Raw genomic sequence first — 21,993 nt, forward strand, 5'->3', positions numbered from 1 at the left:
GGGCAAATAAGTGCAAAAAATCCCGGGTGCGGGAAATTTGGGATTAGGAAACTTGAATTTACTTATCTGTACCAAAGAGAATGGATGAGGTTAAAGAAAAGAAAAATGGAAAGCAAGGAGGCACTTAAAGCTGCACGGAAGTTCTGTGGGCTCCTACTCTACAGTCCAACGACCACGGGGTTTCGGCCTCAAGTTGAGAATAACGCAGAGGGGAGTCGCACAGGACTCAGGCGGGAAGACAGCCGAGCCGGGCAGCGCGTTCACTTGGACCAACAAAGGCCGCCGGGGACACTTCCCGAGCCACGCAACTTGCGGGGGCCGAAGGGTTAACGGCGCGCACGACTCCCGCGCGCTTCCCGGCCCCCCCGTCCCGCCGTCGCTAGGAAACGACGAGAGTGGGGGAGGGGCGGGCGGCGCGGCCGAGGGTGGGAATCTTTTTCGGGCGTCCGGGGGCGGAGGGAGGGGAGCGCGCGTGCGCGCGCCCGGCCGTCCGTCGCCGCGGTGACCGTCCTCGGAGTCCATCGGCTCGCGCCCCGCCCCCGTTCTGCTGCCCCCTCCCCTGTGGCGCGCAGAGGGTGTTTCTCGCTCCTCCCGAGTTGCCGCCGCCGCCGCCGCCGCCGCCGTCGCCGCTGCTCCTCCTCTCCCAGTCTTGGGTTTCCCAGGCGCTGCTGCCGCCGCTACCTCTGCGGTCTGTCTGAGGAGGAGGAGGATGTGAAGATGGCGGAGCTGCAGATGCTGCTGGAGGAGGAAATCCCGGGGGGCCGCCGGGCCCTCTTCGACAGTTACACGAATCTGGAACGGGTGGCAGATTACTGCGAGAACAACTACATCCAGGTGCGAAGCATGTGCCGGCCTGGGCGCTTTGGGCCTCTGGCTGGTGGACGCCGCATGGGGGATCCCCGGGCCGGGGGCCGCTCGCCTGGGGGCGTAGGGCCCAGCTAAGCCTCCGAGGGCGAGGGGTTGGGGGAGTAGAGTGGGAGCTTTTGGGGCTGGTGAATTGGTGAGAAACCTGCGGCTGGAGGAAACTGTAGCTTTAAAGCATTTTTTAAAAAGCCATGAATCAGTCCTCGGTGCGGTGTGTGTGTGTGTGTGTGTGTGTGTGTGTGTGTGTGTGTGTGTGTGTGTGTGTGTGTGTGTGTGTGTGTGTGTGTGTGTGTGTGTGTGTGTGTGTGTGTGTGTGTGTGTGTGTGTGTGTGTGTGTGTGTGTGTGTGTGTGTGTGTGTGTGTGTGTGTGTGTGTGTGTTGTGTCCCCGCCTCTTCGCTTCTCCCCTCGGCCGCCCCCACACTCGGTACCCGTCAGTGTTCTGGATGGCGGAGGAGGCGGAGAGTGGCTTTTTCTATTTGACAGAATCCTCCCCCATATGGCAGGGGTGTGGGGGGATTGATGGATCACCCCCATCCCCCAAGCTCTGGAGGATTTTTAAGGGGCTATGTTGCTGCAAAGTAAAGTGCCTTAGTTTTATATTCATATAAATGCCTCAAGAGACTGGTAATTTTGCTTATTTTTTAGTTTCTAACCGGGGATACAGTAGAAGAGCGGTTGTCTCTTTTTGGAAGTTATTGCCATTTTCCTCCCTGTGGAGAATGCATGATAATGAGCACCCCCCCCATTCCCGTTAGAATAGTTAATTTTCCTGTGGGAAAAAGAATTGTGAGTATTTTTCGGCAGGGATTAGGAAATGATCCTCATGGTTTAATTTTTCCCGAGATGGTTGGTTTGGCACGAAGACTCATAGTGGTAACGTTGTGTATATGTATATGGAGGTGGGGTATATTGGGTGAGATGAGATCCAGCTGCGCCTGCATGAAGCAAAAGATTCTGTGGATTAAAAAAAAATCCTTAAAAATTATCTGAAAGGATAGGTTAAAACACTGCAAATTCAGCATCTTTTGTTTTCCCTATGGCTTATTCTGAATCACAGGTTCTACCTCCATTTTTTTCCCTTCTCATTTAAATTCTCTTGGGATAAAGGTGGAAATGGAAGAAGTATGTTAAATTGTTCTTTCACTATGGTCTTTTTCTTTTTTTTTTTTCCTCCCTTACTCCCACTTCCATCTCTCCAGGCATCCTTCTTAGTATCAGCTATGTTGGGAAGCATTCTCCAGTCTTATATAAACTAAAAAAAAAAAAAAGGTGTTAGAATTTATAGGCTCATAAATTTTGTAAGGATTGCATAGTTGATTAAGGATGTTATTGTGAGATTTTACTTGATTGGATATATACTGAACTCTGTATTATCTTGTAGGGACTATTTGTATTGGGGAAGGAACCAGACCTAATCCAAGGCTTTTCCCTCCAAAGAGGCAGTTGAAAGTATGGCTAATAGGAACAGAAAAAATGTGTCTTGGGTCAAAGATTCATACAAAAAATACAGTGGTCCATATTTGGAGGGTGCTTTGCTAATACTGAGTGGAATAGGAAAGAGTCAAATGTTTAGTTGCTCAATTTTCAACTGATCATTATTCAAAAGCCTATAGCCTGGCACAGTGTAAAGGGTTGATGATACACACCTAATGTCTACAGAATTTCATAGTGTAGTTAATAGGAGAGGCTGATCTGTGAACAAATGAATAATGTAGTGTGTCAGTTTATACTCTGTAAGGGACTGAAGGTGGGAAGAAGGACTGGAGGAAGCTGTGCTATTCTCAGGGAATTCACAGTCTGTAGGAGAGGCAAATCTAAAGGACTGAGTGGTAATTCCATTGCCTCCTGCAACGTATTATGGGATTATAGGTCAGAAGAGACATTGAGAGTGGAAAAGTGACTTCGTAGCGGTTATTACCAGGAGTAAAAAATGAGAAACAGATTTGTCTCTCTTTAGAAAATAATTTCTATTGTGATTTGAAGGTATAGTTTTTCTTAGATTACAATTGATACATAAAGGTAAAGTATATGGATTAATAAAGCTGAGAGGTTAAAGGGGTTAGGGATTGTCCTCTTTTTAAATATTTTATACATTTCTTCTAGTTGAGAGAAGAATATTACTGCCACCATTATCTGTTTGTTTTAGCAATAGGATTAAAAATTTAGTGTGGTGGCATTTTAAAATTCATAGTATAGATATTTAAAGCGATGGATTTAAAAATATTTTTCCAATTTAGCATCTAAAATAGATTTTACACTTTAGATTTTACCGCCCCGGTTATCATCTGTTTCATGATTCAGTGGGTATATTATTTGTGTTTTTCTCTTCCCAGATGACAGCTCTTTGCATGATTTGTTTGTAGTAAAGTTGATAAACAGAACATGCTGATTGTAGATTTCTGCTGACCCAGCTGTACATTTGACCCAACTGGCTCTTTGTGACCAGAGAACTGACCAGCAGCGGTTTTGATGCTGCCTCTTACCCTGCAAAGTTAATTGGTTGTCAGTTTACCCTTGTTGTAACATCATGCCCTAACCACTAGCTCAAGTTAACCAACCTAACATTCATTTTATTTTGTGGAAATGTAATTTTTGCCAGTAAAGGAGAAAAAGATAAATCTGTTGATTATATGTAACAAAGGGTAAGGTTCTTTGTTCAGTGTTCTTAACTAGCTGGTTTTAACTATAGGAATATCCAAATAATTACGTTAAATAAGAATATTCTAAATGTGGATTATATTTAGTGTGGATATTGAGCAAAGGAAGGAAAAATGATTGTGCTGTCCTTCTGGAAACTACTGTGTTTAAATTGTTTCTAATAAAAACATCCTTCAGATATATTACTGGCATTAAGAGTGACTAGGTATTGGGTTGCCTGGGTGGCTCAGTTGTTAAGCGTCTGCCTTTGGCTCAGGTCATGATCCCAGGGCCCTGGGATTGAGCCTCGCATCCGGCTCCCTGCGCGGGAAGCCTGCTTCTCCCTCTCCCACTCCCCCTGCTTGTGTTCCCTCTCTCACTGTGTCTCTCTCTGTCAAATAAATAAATAAAATCTTTAAAAAAAAAAAGTGACTAGATATTGCCTGTGTTAACACACACACAAAATCTACAGGTACAGCAGTGTTGTAAGTAGTAGTTTTCTAGGTTACTAATGCAGCTAATGTGAAAAATTTAAAAATAATTTTTAGTAAAAATTTAGATGGTTTTATTATTTCAACCTCTAGAGTGATAGTAAAAGTTTTTTTTTCCTAAAATGTGATGATAAAAAGTTACAACTAACATTTGCTGATATTTACCTGATTGATTTTATTTCTTCTCTGTAAAAAAGGCCTTAGTAATTGTTAAGGGTTTTTTAAGATACGTGTAAGACCTGTGTTTCTTTTTTCATTCATTAATATAAACATTGATACATTTATTAATATGAACATTGATACCTAACCTAAGAAGTATCCAGAAATTTTAAACAGTATTTTGATTGACTTGGAATCTACCTTTTTACAAATAGAAGAATTTTATGATAATATGAGTTGCTTTAATGTTTTGGTAGATGAAATAAATTTATAGTTGTTACTTTCTAGAGTAATTCTGAAAAACTAAGTTTTTAAAGAAAGTATTTTATTTATTTATTTGTCAGAGAGAGAGCAAGCACAAGCAGGGGGAGCGGCAGGCAGAGGGAGAAGCAGGCTCCCTGCTGAGCAAGGAGCCCAGTGTGGGACTTGATCACAGGACCCTGGGATCATGACCTGAGCCAAAGGTAGATACTTAAACAACTGAGCCATCCAGGCATCCAAAAACTAACATACATAGTTACATTTTTCCTTTTTTTAAAAGATTTATTTGAGAGAGAGAAAGACCATACATGCGCCAACACATGAGTAGGGTGGGGGCAGAGGGAGAGGGAGACAAGCAGACTCCTCCCTGAGTGGAGAGTCCCACTTGGGGCTTGATCCTAAGATTCTGAGATCATGACCTGAGCTGGAAATGAGAGTCGGACACTTGACTGACTGAGCCACTTAGGTGCCCCTACCTTTTTTCCCTTTGTCAGATAAAATAGTTACTGCTTTTTGTGAGTGATAATTCACATTAGATAAATAGTAAAATCGCATTGTCCATGGTTTAGAGTAAGAGCAAAATCATTCAGTAACATGGATTTGCTCAGAAGAACAGAAATTCAAAATGTTTCTTAAGGGGAGCCTGGCTGCCTCAGTCTGTAAAGCATGCAACTCTTGAGTTCAAGGTCATGAGTTAAAGCCCCATGTTGGGCATAGAACTTACTTAAAGATAATAAAATAAAATATATAAAAATTTTCAAAAAATGTACCTTAAATTTTATCTGAAATATATATATTTTTGCTTTTGAATAATAGGACAGATGTCATTACTGGTTTCCCTTTTTTGTCTTTATCAACAAGGATACTCCCAGAATTCATTAAAAATTGCAGGAAGGAGCTAATAAGAATCATGGAGCTAGGGCGCCTGGGTGGCTCAGTTGGCTAAGTGACTGCCTTTGGCTCAGGTCATGATCCTGGAGTCCTGGGATGGAGCCCTCCATCGGGCTCCCTGCTCGGCAGGGAGTCTGCTTCTCCCTCTGACCCTCCCCCCTCTTATGCTCTCTCTCTCTCTCTCATTCTTTCTCTCAAATAAATAAATAAAATCTTTAAAAAAAAAATCATGGAGCTAACAGAATCATGGCTTGTTACCAGATTCATAAAAAAAGTCATTACTAAAACAATGTAAAGGTTTAAAATTCTTATTTAATAAAAACTATTTGAATACATCCTCACTGTTGAAAATTATTAGGAAAAATTAAGGAAGAAACTTAAAATTGCCCAGTCATTTTGAATATACATTTGGTATTTATACTTTTAAATATTTTTGCTATACACCACTATATATCAAAAATGGGTTCATGTTGTTTATTACCTCTATACCTTGCTTTAAAAAGAAACTTTATTACCATTATTATTTTTTAAAAGATTTTATTTTTAAGTAATCTCGCCACCCAATGTGGGGCTCTACTTAAAACCTGGAGATCAAGAGTCCACTGAGCCAGCCAGGTGCCCTTAAAAAGAAACTTTTAATGGTGTTGGTTTGACTTTGTTTTTTTAATAGATGTCACAGAGTATACAGAAGGGGTTTATCTTTATGTGTTTGAGTTCTTTTGTTCTCACAAATAGAGGAATCTTAAAGGCACCTAGTGTGAAGGAGAAAGTTACTTGAGAGTAGATACTTGAAGACCTATATTTACATCCTTCTCTGTGACTTTTGTCTTTTACTCCACAGAGAGGAGAGAACCACATAAGTGGACATCAGACTGGGAGACTGAATTTCCCTAGATTCAGTTGACTTAATTCTTCAGGATTTGATTAAGGTTTATCATCCTCAGAGAAATTAGTCCTGACTTTCTAGCAGATATTTGGTAATTGGATTTTTAGTAATAACCCAGTCATTATCAAGACATTTGATAAAATTGCAAACACAGATTAAATTATATTCCGAGACTCTTACTCATGGTTAAAAACCATGAATGGATGTTATATTTTGTCATATGCCTTTTTCCATATCTATTAAGATGTTCATTTTACTTTTAGTCTGTTGATAAGGTGAATCGTTTGATTGCAAAATATATTTAAAAAAATTACAGAAAGTTTAATCAGTGAAGTAATAGGCATTTTGAGTTACAGAACATCTTTCTTTTACAAGAGATGGATTTATATTAATGTCTAGAAATTTGCTACAATAAGCAACCTTGGTTAAACAGGTGTACATTGTATATTGACTGCTATTTATGCACTCTGCTATATGCTATATTTGTGTGTGCAAAAGAACTGTTTATAAAACCTTATAACATTATTTAAAAACCTTTTCATATTGAGATCACTAAGATGGTTTTTTATTTTTATTTTTTTAAAGATTTTATTTATTTATTTGACAGAGAGACACACAGCAAGAGAGGGAACACAAGCAGGGGGAGTGGGAGAGGGAGAAGCAGGCTCCCCGCGGAGCAGGGAGCCCGATGCGGGGCTCAGTCCCAGGACCCTGGGATCACGACCTGAGCCGAAGGCAGACGCTTAACGACTGAGCCACCCAGGCGCCCCTTGGTCACTTTTTTAATTTCAAGGATTTTGATAGGATGAGATCTGATTGTGTTTGAGGTTCAAAGATGCTAGGTGGTGCTAGGATTTTTTGCATCCTAGTTTAACAAGTCCTGTTTATTTTTTTTTATTTTTAATTTTTAAAATTTTCAGTTTTTTTGCTGTTTTTAAAAAGTAATCTCTACATCCAGTGTGAGGCTCAAACTCATGCCCCCGAGATCAAGAGTTGCACGCTCCACTGACTGAGCCAGTATGGTGCCCCTCACAGGTAGTTGTTAACTACAACTGTATGATGGCAGTATTTTTCTAGTTAAAAAGAATTTCACAGCTTTTTGCAACTAAACTGTAGTCTGTAAAGTTGTAGTTCACATCATAGACCCACAAATAGTTGTATTTTAATTTTCTAGATACAGTGATATTTTAATTTTCTAGATACAGTGCCCTGGGTTCAAGGACTTTATCCCCACATTGAATTCCTTTAAGAATGGTATCTTCTTAACTTTTTATACCTCAGGCCCTCTTTTGTAAATATACAAATCAACCTACCTTCTTCTTTTATATCCGTTTTATGGTTATACACTGACTTAGGGCATAACTGTTATAACTCGCAGCTTCTCCAGCATTTTGCCAAGATGGAGGGGTTTAGATGAATTAGGCCTTCTAGAAGTTATATCAGGGCGACAGATTTGGCAAAGTTCAGAGGTTCAGAGAGGAGTCTTCAGACCCTTTGTGACCAAATATTGTATTATCATTTAGTTTATGACTACTGTAACTCCTATTTTGAACTTACGTGTATGAGGACATTTATTTAAAATGCTAAGACATTTAATATGATACAATATCTTTTGAGTATACAACCTTATAATCCTATGGTATTACTTTCAAATTTTGAAGGAGATTTTGTTATAATACAGAAAATTTGATACTACCTATAGTTCTTAATTTCTAAATATTCAAACTTGTATTTATGTTAATTTTCTGTTGCTGTTATAACAAATTACCACAACTTCAGCAGTTTAAAACAACACAAATTTACCATTTTATAATTCTGGAGGTCAGAAGTCTGCAGTGGGTCACAGAATTGTGTTCTTTCTGGACGCTCTAGGGGAGAATCAGTTTCCTTGCCTTTTCCAGATTCTAAAGGCTGCCCACATTCCTTAGCTCATGACCCTCTTTCAAATTCCAAGCCAGAAGAAATTCCATCACTCCAACCTCAGCTTTTGTTTTCACATCTTTCTGTCTCTGCTTCCATCATCACCTCCCCTTTCTCTCCCCCTGCTTCTGTTGTCAACATTGCCTTCTCTGACTCTGATCCTCTGTCTTCCTTTATAAAGACCCACGTTGGGCCCGCTCTGATAATCTTTCCATCCCATGTTAAGGTAACATATTCACAGATTCCAGAGGATTAGGATGTGTTCATCTTCGGGGGCGGGGCACTATTCAGTCACAATATATGAACATAGCTTTTCCTTCCTTTATCAGTAAATGGCAACTCTAACCCCCTTGATACCTGAGCCCAAAAACTTGGTACTGTCCTTGACCCTTCTCTTTTGCATTGGATTAACAAATGACTCTATCTTCACATGTCTGGATCTGACTTATACCACCTCCCCTGCTACCAGCCTGGTCCAAGCCACCATTATTCCTCAGATTATAGCAATAGCAAGAGCGATCTTTTAAAAATCTTAATCAGATCATGTTCTGTTCAAAACACTCAGAGACTTCCCTTCTCACTCAGTATAAGAACTAGAGTCCTTAACATTGCCTACAAGCCACGAATGATCTAGTTTTCTAGTATTGAATCCTCTCCTAATTTAATTCCTCTCCTCTCCTTTGCTTACTCTATTCCAGTCACTTTGGCCTCTTTTTTGAACATAACAGACATGCTTCTGCTGCAAGACTTTTTTTTTTTTTTTTTTTTTAAGAGAGAGAGTGAGCACAATTGTGTGCACTCAAATGGGAGGGAAGAGAAGGGGCAGTGGGAATGGCGGGGAGAGAGAATCCCAAGCAGGCTCCATGACCAGTGCAGAGTCCTTTTCAGGGCTCGATCTCACGATCCTGAGATTGTGAACCGAGCCAAAATCAAGAGTTAGTTGGTTAACTAACTGAGCCACCTAGTCCACCCGCCCCCTACTTTTTAAAAACAAGTTCTGACTACTTTTATTAAAGAAAAATTTTGCATGAATTACTTCCACTAGTCTGTTCTGGCATGCTTCTGATGATACCAGAATCACCTGGATCGATGATAGCCAGTATACATACTCTGTAGTATTTACCACATGCTGTGCCCAATTTAATATTGTTGCCACTGTAGTGATGGACACCAGTTTTGGTCAACCTGGTGTGGTGTTCTATTTGAGATTACCTCAAGGCTGGGCAGTTGTTGGTGAGGATGACCAGTTTTACTTTGCCATGTCTGACCATTTTCAGAGTCTGCTTCTACCCCAACATGTGCTTTCCATTTTTCATAAGGAATTGGAGCCTAGAGTTGATCAATTCCAGCAACTTTTTCATTTTCTTTGTGCCACCATCTTCCTCCCTTAGGTGCAGGATGGCCCCAACCAAGAGCAGCTGCCAGAGTAGCCAGATACGGGAAAGATGCCTCAAAATTTTTTTACTTTGCATTTACCATGCCCTCCACCAGGAGTATTCATTCCCCAGATAGTTGTATCACTGGATCTCTTACCTTTTTCATGCTTTTGACCAAATGTCAACTTCTATTTTTTTTAACTTAAAAAAAAAACTTCTAAAAATTAATTTTTAGTCCAGTATAATTAACATATGGTATTACATTAGTTTCAGACATATAATACAGTGTTTCAACAATTCTATACATTACTCAGTGCTTATCACAGTAAGTGTATGCTTAATCCCTTTCACCTATTTCACCTATCTCCCTACCCATCTCCTGTCTGGTAACCTTCATTTTGTTTTCTATATTTAAGAGTCTGTTTTTTTGTTTTTCCTTTTTTTTCTTTCTTCATTTGTTTCTTAAATTCAGATTTAAGGAGTGAATTTCACATACATATGAATGAAATCATATGATGCTTGTCTTTCTCTGACTCATTTCACTTAGTGTTATACCATTTAGCTCTATCCATGTTGCAAATAGCAATATTTCATTCTTTTTTATGGCTGAGTAATATTCTCGTGTGTGTGTGTGTGTGTGTGTGTATACACAGATATATATACACACACAAATTTATATATATGTATACACACAGATATATATATACACACACACATATATAAAAATAGATACACATATTTATATATAAAATCATCTTTTTTTGTGTGGGAGCTCCATTATGGGGCTTCAACTCATGACCATGAGATCGAGTCACATGCTCTCCTGACTGAACCAGCCAGGCGCTCCATACCACATCTTCTTTATCCATTTATCTATTCAATGGACATTTGTGTTGCTTCCATAATTTGGCATTGTAAATAATGCTGCAATAAATATAGGGGTGCATCTATCTTTCTGCATTAGTGTTTTCATATTCTTTGGGTAAATACCAATAGTGGAATTACTGGATCATGTGGTAATTCTATTTTTAATTTTTTGAAGAATCTCCATACTGTTTTTCACAGTGGCTGGACCAGTTTACAGTCCTACGTACAGTGTACAAGCGTTCCCTTTTCTCCATATTCTTGCCAACACTTGTTTCTTGTGTTACTGATTTTAGCTGTTCTCTGACAGGTGTGAGGTGCTATCTCAGTGTGGTTTTGATTTGCATTTCCCTGATGATTAGTGATGTTGAACATCTCTTCATGTGTCTGTTGGCCATTTGTATGTTGTCTTTGGAGAAATGTTCACATCAACTGCCCATTTTTTATTTTTTATTGATTTATTTTTAAAATATTTATTTATTTGACAGAGAGAGACACAGTGAGAGAGGCAACACAAGCAGAGGGAGTGGGAGAGGGAGAAGCAGGCTTCCTATGGAGCAGGGAGCCCGATGTGGAGCTCGATCCCAGGACCCTGGGATCATGACCTGAGCCAAAGGCAGACACTTAACGATTGAGCCACCCAGGCACCCCTCAACTGCCCATTTTTTAATTGGATTATTTGGTTTTTATTTGTAGAAGTTCTTTATATATTTTAGATATTAACCCATTATTGGATATATCATTTGCAAATATCTTTTCCCATTCAGTAGGCTTTTAGTTTAGTTGATTGTTTCCTTTGCTGTGCAGAAGCTTTTTATTTTGATGTAGTCCCAATAGGTTTTTGTTTTGTTTTTTGTTTTGTTTTGTTTTTATTTTTGCTTTTGTTTCCCTTGTCTTAGGAGACGTATCTAGGAAAATGTCGCTATGGCTGATGTCAGAGAAATTACTGCCTGTGCTATTTTCTAGGATTTTTATGGTTTATGGTTTTAGGTCTTTAACCCATTTTGAGTTTATTTTTGTGTATGGTGTAAGAAAGTGGTCCAGTTTCATTCTTTTGCATGTGGCTGTCTGGTTTCCCCAACACCATTTGTTGAAGAGAGTGTCTTTTTCCCATTGCATATTCTTGCCTCCTTTGTCAAATATTGACCATACAATTGTGGGTTTATTTCTGGGTTTTCTGTTCTTTCTAAAAATTTTTTAAAGCTTTATTTATTTATTTTAGAGCAAGAGAGCTCATGTGCGGGAGGAGGTGGGGGGAGGGTGGGGGAGAGAGAGAATCTCAAGCAGATTCCCCTCTAAGGGTGGAGCCTGACCGTGGGGCTGCATCTCATGACCCTGAGATCATGACCTGAGCCAGAATCAAGAGTTGGAAGCCCAACTGACTGAGCCACGCAGGCATCCCTGAGTTTTCTGTTCTTTTGATTTGTGTGTCTATTTTTGTGCCAATACCATACTGTTTTGATTACTACAGCTTTGTGGTGTATCCTGAAATCTGAGGTTGTGATACCTCCAGTTTTGTTTTTCTTTTTTAAGATTGCTTTGGCTATTTAGGATCTTTTGTGGTTCCATATAAAACTTAGGATTGTTTGCTCTAGTTCTATGAAAAATGGTATTTTGGTAGGGATTGCATTAAATCTGTAGATTGCTTTGGGTAGTATGGACATTTTAACAATGTTTGTTCTCCCAATCCATGAGTGTAGAGTATCATTCTATTCATTTGTGTCATCTTCAATTTCTTTCATCAGTGTTTTCAAGTACAGGTCTTTCACCTCCTTGGTTAAGTTTATTTGTAGGTATTTTATTATTTTTTGTGTAATTGTATATGGGATTGTTTTCTTAATTTATCTTTCTGCTTCTTTATTGGTATATAGTTATGCAACAGATTTCTGTATATTGATGTTGTATCATGCAACATGACTGAATTCATTTATTCTGTAGTTTTTTGGTGGACTCTTTAGGGTTTTTTACATATACTATCAGATGATGTGATATAAATTGTGAAAGTCATCTGCAAATAGTGAAAGTTTTACTACTTCTTTACCAATTTGGATGCCTTTTATTTCTTTTTGTTGTCTGGTTGCTGAGGCTAAGACTTCTGGTACTATGTTAAATAAAAGTGGTGAGAGTGGACATCCTTGTCTTGTTCCTGAAAAGCTGTCAGTGTTTCACAGTTGAGGATGATGTTAGCTGTGAGTTTTTCATTTAAGGACTTCATTATGTTGAGGTATATTCCTTCTAAACCTGCTTTGTTGAGGGTTTTTATCGTGATTGGATGTTGTACTTTGTCAACTGCTTTTTCTGTGTCTTTTGTAATAATCATATAGTTTTTATCCTTTCTCTTTTTAAGTGATGTATTTTGTTGATTGATTTGCAAATATTGAACCACCCTTGCATCCCAGGAATTAATCCCACTTGATTGTGGTGAATGATTTTTTAAATGGATTGTTGGATTTGGTTTGTTAATATTTTGTTGAGGAATTTTGCATCTGTGTTCATCAGAGATACTGGGTATCTCTGGGTAATTCTCTTTTTTTGTGATGTCTTTATTTGGTATCAGGGTCATGCTGGCTTCATAGAATGAATTTGGAAGCTTTCATTGCTTTTCTGTTTTTTTTGGGGGGGGGGACTCGTTTGAGAAGAGTAAGTATTAAGTCTTCTTTAATTAAAAAAAATTTTTAAGTAGGCAACATGCCCCAAGTAGGGCTCAAACTCAAAACCCCAAGATCAAGAATTGCATGCTCCACTGACTGAGCCAGCCAGGTGTCCTGGTATTAATTCTTCTTTAGATGTTTGGTGGAATTCATCTGTGGAACCATCGGGTCCAAATGTCACCTTCCTTGATAACCCTTCCTGGTCTATATAAAGTTATAACATACTTTGTTTACTCTCCTTTTTGCTTGTACTTTTTTTTCCCATGCTGTATTTTTCTTTGTATTACCATTTAACATACAATGTTATCTTATTTGTTTAATTTGCCTCTGTCTCCCCTGGCTGGTGAGCTCCGTGAGGGCAGGGGGTCTCCCCCCACCCCCACCAGTCCCCTACCCACCTGAGAGAGGAAGGGGGTGGACGGGGAGAGGGAGAGAGAGAATCTTAAGCAGGCTCCACCCCAGTGCGGAGCTTGATGCAGGTCTCATGAGATCATGACCTGAGCTGAAATCAGGAGTCGGATGCTTAACTGACTGAACCACCCAGGTGCCCCAAAGGGAGTCTTTTTCATTGTCAATATCTGGAACAGTGCCTGGGACAAAATAGGCATTCAATAAATATTTGCTAAAAGAATAAGTTAGGTTTTTTTCTTGTAAGCAGTAGAAAATACCCAAATGAGAGTAGTGAAATAAATTAGTTTTCCAGAATGGAAGAGTTTGTATTTGTATGTACAGGTAAATAAAGTTGGTGAATACTTTTCATTTGTCTAGGATATTTGATATAGATGTGACCAACAGAATTGTAAGTGGTATTTCACATATGGCTAGTGCTTTGGAGTTAATTCTGCAGTTGATTTGCTTTCACTTAGTGCATGACTTATTCTATAGTGGATACTCATTAAATGTCTGAGTGGCTCTCACTTTTTGGGTAGTGAGCAAGGGAGATATTCCTATTTTTATTATTTATTTATTTATTAAGAAGATTTATTTATTTTAGAGAGAACGAATGGGAGGGTCAGGGTGGGGGGAGAAACCCAAGCAGACTCTACGCTGAGTATGGAGACCAACACAGGGCTCGATCCCAGCACTGAGATCATGACCTGAGCCAAAACCAAGAGTTGGATGCTCAACTGACTGTGCCATCCATGTGCCCCAAGATATTCCTATAGTTAAGTAAACTCAAGCTTAGCTGTGACCCCATTAAACTAAAATTCTGTGAAGATAGAAATTGTGTTCGTTTTTTTTTTTTTTGCCTATGTCCCTTGTGGTTTGTTGAGTAAAATGATTGAAATTATGACTCATACAATTTAAAATTTTTACATGTGTATATGTTTTTCTTCTTCATTCAAGAAATACTTATGAGTATCTGTTCATGCTGGGAAATCATTGATAACTCATGGAGCTAACAGTCTAATTCTTTGACCATTTTGATTGCTATGAAGAGCCTCTGTTCAGTAAATTCTGAATTGGCGGGGTTTGGACTAAATATAACATGGCACTGCTTTTCTTTGTTGTTCTTGCTGACTGTTATTTGGCTTTATCTATTTATCTATTGAACACTTTGAATAGAGGCAAGGAGATGCATTGTTAGGAACTTCCAGAACCTACAAAACAATATTGAATAGGGGAAGCAACAAGGGATGCCTGCGTTTTTCAATACATAGTACTACAAGTCTTCTGTCGGGAGATCATGTTTGAATAACAGTCCCTTCTCTTCTCCCTTAAACCCTTTTATTGTAGAAGAGCAGACCAGGTTCAGAAAGAGAACTTGAATAACTTAGCTTAATATATAGTACTGTTTTGAGAGAAGAAGAAATTAAAATTTATTGACGTTAAATTCATATTTTTCCTGGGTTTTTATCAGCACATTTGCTTATAATGTAATGTGTATAATTATGAATTTTATTCATGTGCAAATAACAAAACCTCCATATAACATAAATTTAATGTCAGCAGTTTAGTCGATGGTGTAGATGTGTTATATACATGTAATGATAGGGCATTGTATCTCAATTTTTTCTTGTTTTGAAGTGAATAAAGACTGGATCACTCGTATTATTAACATGACTTTTTAAAAAAGATTAAAGTCTGATGAATTCAGATTGGTTTAATATTATTTGGTGTTATACATGAACTGTTTTGACACAAGATGTGTAAATTAGACCAGATCATTTTGGCTGCTACTTTAATCCTGCCTCTGTCTTTCCAAACGTAACAGTTGTCATCAGTTTGTTAAAAACCCTATTTAATTGATGTTTTGGGTTTTATTTTAAACAACATTGACATAACATAGGACTCACCATTTTAACTATTTTAAAGTGTAAAGTTCAGTGGTTTTTAATATATTTACAGAGTTGTGCAACCGTTACCAAACTTCATTTCAGAACATTTTCATTATCCCAGAGAGAACTTGTACCCGTTAAATAGTCACTCCATGTCCCTGCACTCCCTGGCAACTGCAAATCCACTTTCTGTCTCTATTGATTTGCCTATTCTGGACATTTCATAGAAATAGAAACATAATATGTGGCCTTTCCTGTGTGACTTATTTCACTTTAGCATAATAATATTTTCTGCATTCATCCATGTTGTAACATGTTTCAGTACAGGCATGCCCTAGAGATATTGGAGTTTGATTTCAGAGCACTGCAATAAAGCAAATACTGCAATAAACAAATGAAATGAATATTTTGGTTTCCCAGTACACGTAAAAGTTATTTTTACACTATAGTATAGTCTATTAAGTGTATAGTAGAATTATGTCTAAAAAAAACATTGTACATTTTGTTAAAAAATACTTTATTGCTGGAGTGCCTGCCTGGCTCAGTTGGTAGAACATGTGACTCTTGATTTTGAGGTTGTTAGTTTGGGCCCCATGTAGGGCTTAGAGATCACTTTATTTTATTTTTTTAAAAGATTATTTTTTGACAGAGAGACAGCAAGAGAGGGAACACAAGCAAGGGGGAGTGGGAGAGGGAGAAGCAGGCTTCCCGCCGAGCAGGAACCCCTATGCGGGGCTCGATCAGGACCCTGGGATCATGACCTGAGCCGAAGGCAGATGCTTAATGACTGAGCCACCAAGGCGCCCTTAGAGATCACTTTAAAAAAATACTTCATTGCTGGGACGTCTGGGTGGCTCAGTTGGATTTAAGTGTCTGCCTTTGGTTCAGGTCATGATCCCAGAGTCCTGGAATTGAGTCCCGCGTCCGGCTCCTTGCTCAGCAGGGAGCCTCCTTCTTCCTCTGTCTGCAGCTCCCCCTGCTTGTGCTCTCTTTGTCTCTGGCTCTCTCTCTGATGAATAAGTAAAATCTTTTTTTTTTTTTTTTTTTTAGAGCCAAAAGGCCTCACATTTATTACTGAACCAACCTACTGGTGCAGAGGCATAGTCACAGAGAAAAATCATTTCCATGATAAGACAAGTCTATGGCCAGGTAGGAAGGATGTTTACAGAATGATAGAACACATGATCTTCATGCAGCTTAATTAAATATGTGTGCCAATTAAGTGTGTCATTTCATGATGTGTGACGCCTTATAGACCTAGCTTGGTTCTTCTCCAGTACCTCCTCTTGGAGTTGTACCTGATCTTAATACCAATTTTCATCCGAATCCACTGGGGAATGGGACGATTCTGCTTTTGTTTCTTGGCCAGGAGTCGCTTGATTCTGAAAGTCTTGTGAGAAGACATGGTGAGAAGCAGCCAGCCATACAGAGCAGGATGGCGGCGAAAAAGAGAAAGCGAATAAATAAAATTAAAAAAAAATACTTCATTGCTAAAAAATGCTAACCATCATCTGAGTTTTCAGGGAGTCATAATCATTGGTCACAGATTACCATAATAAATATATTAATGAAAAAGTTTGAAATTGTGAAAATTACCAAAATGGAGAGAGACATGAAGTGAACAGATGCTGTTGGAAAAATGGCACCTGTAGACTTGTTTGAAGCAAGGTTGCTACAAAATGTTAGTTTGTAAAAAACACAGCCATCTGGGAAGCACAGTAGAATGAGGCATGCCTGTACTTCATTCCTTTCTATAGCCAACTATTTCATTATATGGATATACCACATTTTGTTTATCTATTCATCAGTTGATGGATATTTGGGTTGTTTCCACCTTTTGGTTATTATGAATAATGTTGCTGTGAACATTTGTGTGTAAGCTTTTGTCTAAACATTATATTTTAAATCCTCTTGGGTGTACATAGGAGTGGAATTCCTGGGTCGTATGGTTGCACTACTTACATTTCTACCAGTAGTGTATGAACGTTCCAGTTTCTGTACATCTTTGACAGTATTTGTTATTTTCTGCTTAAAGTTGTAGCCATTGTAGTTGGTGTGAAGTGGTATTATGCCATTGTGGTTTTGATTTATATTTTCCTAATCACTAATAATATTGAGCATCTTTCCAAGTGCTTATTGACCATTCTTCAGAGAAGTGTCTACTCAAGTTCTTTTATTTCTTCTTTGTTCACTTTTTAATTGTGTTGTTTACCTTTTTGTGGAGTTGTGAGAGTTCTTTATATATTTGGATAGCATATCCTTATTAGATATACGATTTGCAAATATTTGTTTCTAGTTTGTCAGTTGTCATTGCACTTTCTTGATCATGTCCTTTGGATGCATGTCCTTTGATGCACAGAAGTTTTTAGTTTTTGTGAAGTCCCAAGTTATTTTATTTCTTGGGCTTTTGGTGCCATATTTAAGAAACATTGCCTGAACCAGGGACATGAAAATTTATACCTATGTTTGCTTTTAAGAGTTCTGTAGTTTTAGCTACAAATAATATGTGGCTTATTGTATCTAACTTCTTTCACTTAGCATAGTAAACTATGAGTTTATCCATGTTGTGTAGCATATATCAGTACTTTATTTTATGGTTGAATAATATTCCATTGTATATAATATTCTAGTGTGTTTTATTTAGGTCTTTGATCCATTTTGAGTTAATTTTTGTATATTTTGTATAAGGTCACAATCCAGATTGAGCCAGCCAGGAGCGCCATTGAGCATCTTTTCATGTTTTGGCCATCTGCATGTCTTCTTTGGAGAAATGTCTATTCATGTTCTCTGCCCATTTTAAATTGGATTATTTGGTTTTTGGGTGTTGAATTGTCACCTTTTGAGTTCTTGATACAGATTATTTGTATGTTTTCTCTCTCTTTTTTTCCTGATTAGTTCTGGCTAAAAGTTTGTCGTTTGTATTGATCTCAGAGAACTAACTTTTGATATCAGTGGTTTTCTTTAGTGACTTTCTGTTTCAATTTTATATTGTTATGTTAATCACCATACATTACATCATTAGTTTTTGATGTAGTTTGTGCATAACACCCAGTGCTCCATGCAGAACGTACCCTCTTTAATACCCATTACTAGGCTAACCCAATCCCCACCCACCTCCCCTCTAGAACCCTCAGTTTGTTTTTCAGAGTCCATCGTCTCTCATGGTTCGTCTCTCCCTCCGATTTCCCCCCTTTCATTCTTCCCCTCCTGCTATCTTCTTTTTTTTTTCTTAACATATATTGCATTATTTGTTTCAGAGGTATGGATCTGTGATTTAACAGTCTTGCACAATTCACAGCACTCACCATAGCACATACCCTCCCCAATGTCTAGAACCCTCACTGAAATGGACAGATCATCTAAGCAAAAGATCAACAAGGAAATAAAAAATTTCTTTCTTTTTATTGACTGTGCTCTCATGTGTTATTTCCTTCCCTCTGCTTTTCTTTGGTTGGGGGTTAATGTATACTGCATTTTCTTCTTTCTTAAGGTATAAACTGATGTCATTGGTTTTCTTCCTTTCTAATATAGACATTTAGGGCTATACATTTTCCTCTTAAGTACTGCTTTAGTGGCATCCCACAAATCTTAAAATCCCCCCGCCCCCAGACATTTCCCCCCACACTCTCATTTCTCTTTTAATGGCTTTTGTTGAGCAATGAGTTATTTGGAAGTGTTACTTAATTTCCGAAGATTTGGGAATTTTCCATGGATCTTTCTGATAATTTTTTTTTTTTTTAAGATTTTATTTATTTGGCCACCTGGGTGGCTCAGTTGGTTAAGTGACTGCCTTCGGCCCAAGTCATGATCCTGGAGTCCCAGGATCAAGTCCCTCACCTGGATCCCTGCTCAGCAGGGAGTCTGCTTCTCTCTCTGACCCTTACCCCTCTCGTGCTCTCTCTCTTTCATTCTGTCTCTTAAGTAAAGAGAGAGAGCACAAGTGGGGAGGAGAGGGAGAAGCAGGCTTCCCACTGAGCAGGGTCCCGCTGGAACCCAATGTGGGGCTCGATCCCAGGACTCTAAGATCATGACCTGAACCAAAGGCAGACACTTAACCGGCTGAGCCACCCAGGCGCCCCTCTGCTAATGATTTCTAATATAATTCTTCTATAGTCGAACACTTTGTTTAACTTGAATTCTTTTAAATTGTTTTGAGACTCTTTACTGGCCTATAATAAGGTTTAATTTGGTTAATGTTTTGTGTGCATTTGAAAAAAATGTGTATTCTGCTCTTGGAGTGTTCTCTAAATGTTAATTAGGTCGAAGTGGTTAATGGTTAATGGTGTTCAGTCTATTATGTTTACTTTCTGTGTATTTTCTCAATTTGAGAGAGGGTTATTGTGATCTTTGACTATACCTGTGGATTTGTCAATTGCAAGTCTATCAAGTTTTGCTTCATGTATTTTGAAACTCTGTTATTATGTATATAAATGTTTACATTTGTTTTCCCTTTATGAATTAGCATTTTTATCAGAAAATTTTTGAAAATCTGTGGTCATTTTTTTTCCTCTGCAATCTACTTTGTACTTTTGTAGCTACTTCCATCTTCTTTTGGGTAGTATTGGTATAGTATCTTTTCTCATTCTTTTGTTTCTATGTTATCTGTGTCTTTAAAGTGTATTTCTTAAAAAGATTTTATTAGAGAGAGTGTGTGTGCACTAGCAAGAGAGAGTGAGCATGAGCCGGGGGGAGTGGCAGAGGGAGAGGGAGAAGACTCCCCACTGAGCAGGGAGCCTGACATAGGGCTCAATCCCAGGACCCTGGGATCATGACCTGAGCCGAAGGCAGATGCTTAACCGACTGAGCCACCCAGGAGCCCCTAGAGTGTATTTTTTTTTTAAAGGAGCATATAGTTGGGTTGTGCTGTTGTATTTACTTTAACAATCTCTTTTAGTTGGCATGTTTAGATTATTTACTTTTTTGTGATTAGAGGTATGTTTAGGTTCATAAATTATATCACTTGTTTATTTTGTTTGTCTCATCCTTTCTTCTCTTTTTATACCTTCGTTTGGTTAGAGTAATCTCGTAATTCTATTTTTTTTTTTAAGATTTTATTTATTTATTTGACAGAGAGACAGCGAGAGAGGGAACACAAGCAGGGGAAGTGGGAGAGGGAGAAGCAGGCCTCCCGCAGAACAGGGAGCCCGATGCGGGGCTCGATCCCAGGACCCTGGGATCATGACCTGAGCCGAAGGCAGAACGCTTAACGAACTGAGCCACCCAGGTGCCCTGTAATCTCATAATTCTAGGGTGTCTCCTTTGTTGGCTTATTAGATGTAACTCTTTGTTTTCCAATTCTAATGGTTATTTTAGGGTTTGTAGTACTTACCTCAATTTTTCTTTTTCTTTTTTTTCAAGATTTTATTTATTTGAGAGAGAGAATGAGAGAGCACGAGAGGGAAGAGGGTCAGAGGGAGAAGCAGACTCCCTGCTGAGCAGGGAGCCCAATGTGGGACTTGATCCCGGGACTCCAGGATCATGACCTGAGCCAAAGGCAGTTGCTTAACCAACTGAGCCACCCAGGCGCCCTCAATTTTTCTTCAGGTGATGTTATAGCACTTTTTGCATAGCTTGAGAATCTTTCAGTATTATACTTCCGTTTCTCCTTCCCATCTTTTATACTGTTGTCATCATACATTTTATGTTCACATTTGTTATAAACCTTGTAATACATTTTTCTTAATTTTTGTTTAAATAGTTATCTTTAAAAAAACTTAACTTTAAAAAGAATCATATATTTACCAATGTAATTACAGTTTCCGGTACTTGTCATTCTTTTGTGTAGATCTATGTTTTTATCTGGTGTTATTTTCCCTCTCTGCCTATCCTTTATGACTTCCTTTAACAATTCTGTGCAAGTCTGTTGGTGATTATTATTACTATTATTATTTTTTGTATGTTTCCTTTGGTTTATTTTGAAAACACCTTTCCTTTGTCTTTATTTTTGAAAGGTGATTTTGTTGGGTATAGGATTCTGTGTGGACAGTATTTTAAAGATTTTATTTATTTATTTTAGAAAGAGGGTGCATGGGGCGCCTGTGTGGCTCAGTTGTTAAGCGTCTGCCTTCGGCTCAGGTCATGATCCCAGGGTCCTGGGATCAAGTCCCACATCAGGCTCCCTGCTCTGTGGGGAGCCTGATTCTTCCTCTCCCACTTCTCCTGCTTGTGTTCCTGCTCTTGATCTCTCTCTGTCAAATAAATAAAATCTTTAAAAAGAAAAAAAAAGAATGTGCATGAGTGGGGGGAGGGGCAGAGAGAAAGGGAGGGAGTGAGAGGGAGAGAATCTGAAGCAGATTCTGTGCTGAGCATGGAGCCTGATTCAAGGCTTGATCCCATGATCCTGAGATCACAACCTGAGCCGGAACCAAGAGTTGGACACTTAACCGACTGAGCTATGTGGTCGGTATTGTAAAGATGGTGCCCCATTGTTCTCTGGTTTACATTGTTTGAAATGAAAAATTTGCCTTCATAGTTTGTTCATTTTTAGGGTTATGTCTGATTTCCCCTTGCTGCTTGGAAGATTTGCTATCACTTTTTTAACAATTTGATTTTGATATGCTTTTGTGTAGTTTTCTTTCTGCTTCTTGTACTCAAAACTCATTGCACTTCTTTGATCTGTGAATGTAGACCTTCCATCAGATTTTGAAAATTTTCATGCATTTATTCTGCAGATATTTTTTTTCTGTCTACTCCCTTTTCTGGGAACTTCGGTA

General features: G+C 38.7%; 2 protein-coding genes and 1 pseudogene across 31 annotated transcripts in view; 1 reads left to right on the plus strand and 2 right to left on the minus strand.

The window, feature by feature from the left end:
• The first annotated feature begins 471 nt into the window (after window positions 1-471).
• ABI2 (abl interactor 2) overlaps window positions 472-21,993 on the plus strand; it is a 165,092-nt gene continuing 143,570 nt past the window's right edge. For 8 of the 30 annotated variants that reach the window (XM_027589797.2, XM_027589799.2, XM_027589800.2 and 5 more), the window contains exon 1: window positions 476-834. In XM_027589797.2, coding sequence (XP_027445598.1) covers window positions 718-834 — 117 coding nt within the window. In that variant the 5' untranslated portion in view covers window positions 476-717. Of the gene's footprint in view, window positions 835-16,330; window positions 16,430-21,993 lie in introns of all 30 variants that reach the window. The other 22 variants (XM_027589791.2, XM_027589785.2, XM_027589792.2 and 19 more) reach the window with 5 other exon arrangements.
• Window positions 9,121-9,582, minus strand: LOC113919519 (annotated as a pseudogene).
• LOC113919888 (60S ribosomal protein L39-like) lies at window positions 16,470-16,685 on the minus strand. The gene has a single exon (XM_027589803.1). It carries the CDS (start codon window positions 16,683-16,685, stop codon window positions 16,530-16,532), a length of 156 nt encoding a protein of 51 aa, XP_027445604.1. The 3' UTR covers window positions 16,470-16,529.

Source organism: Zalophus californianus, chromosome 3, assembly GCF_009762305.2.
Source record: "Zalophus californianus isolate mZalCal1 chromosome 3, mZalCal1.pri.v2, whole genome shotgun sequence".
Lineage (NCBI taxonomy): Eukaryota > Metazoa > Chordata > Mammalia > Carnivora > Otariidae > Zalophus > Zalophus californianus.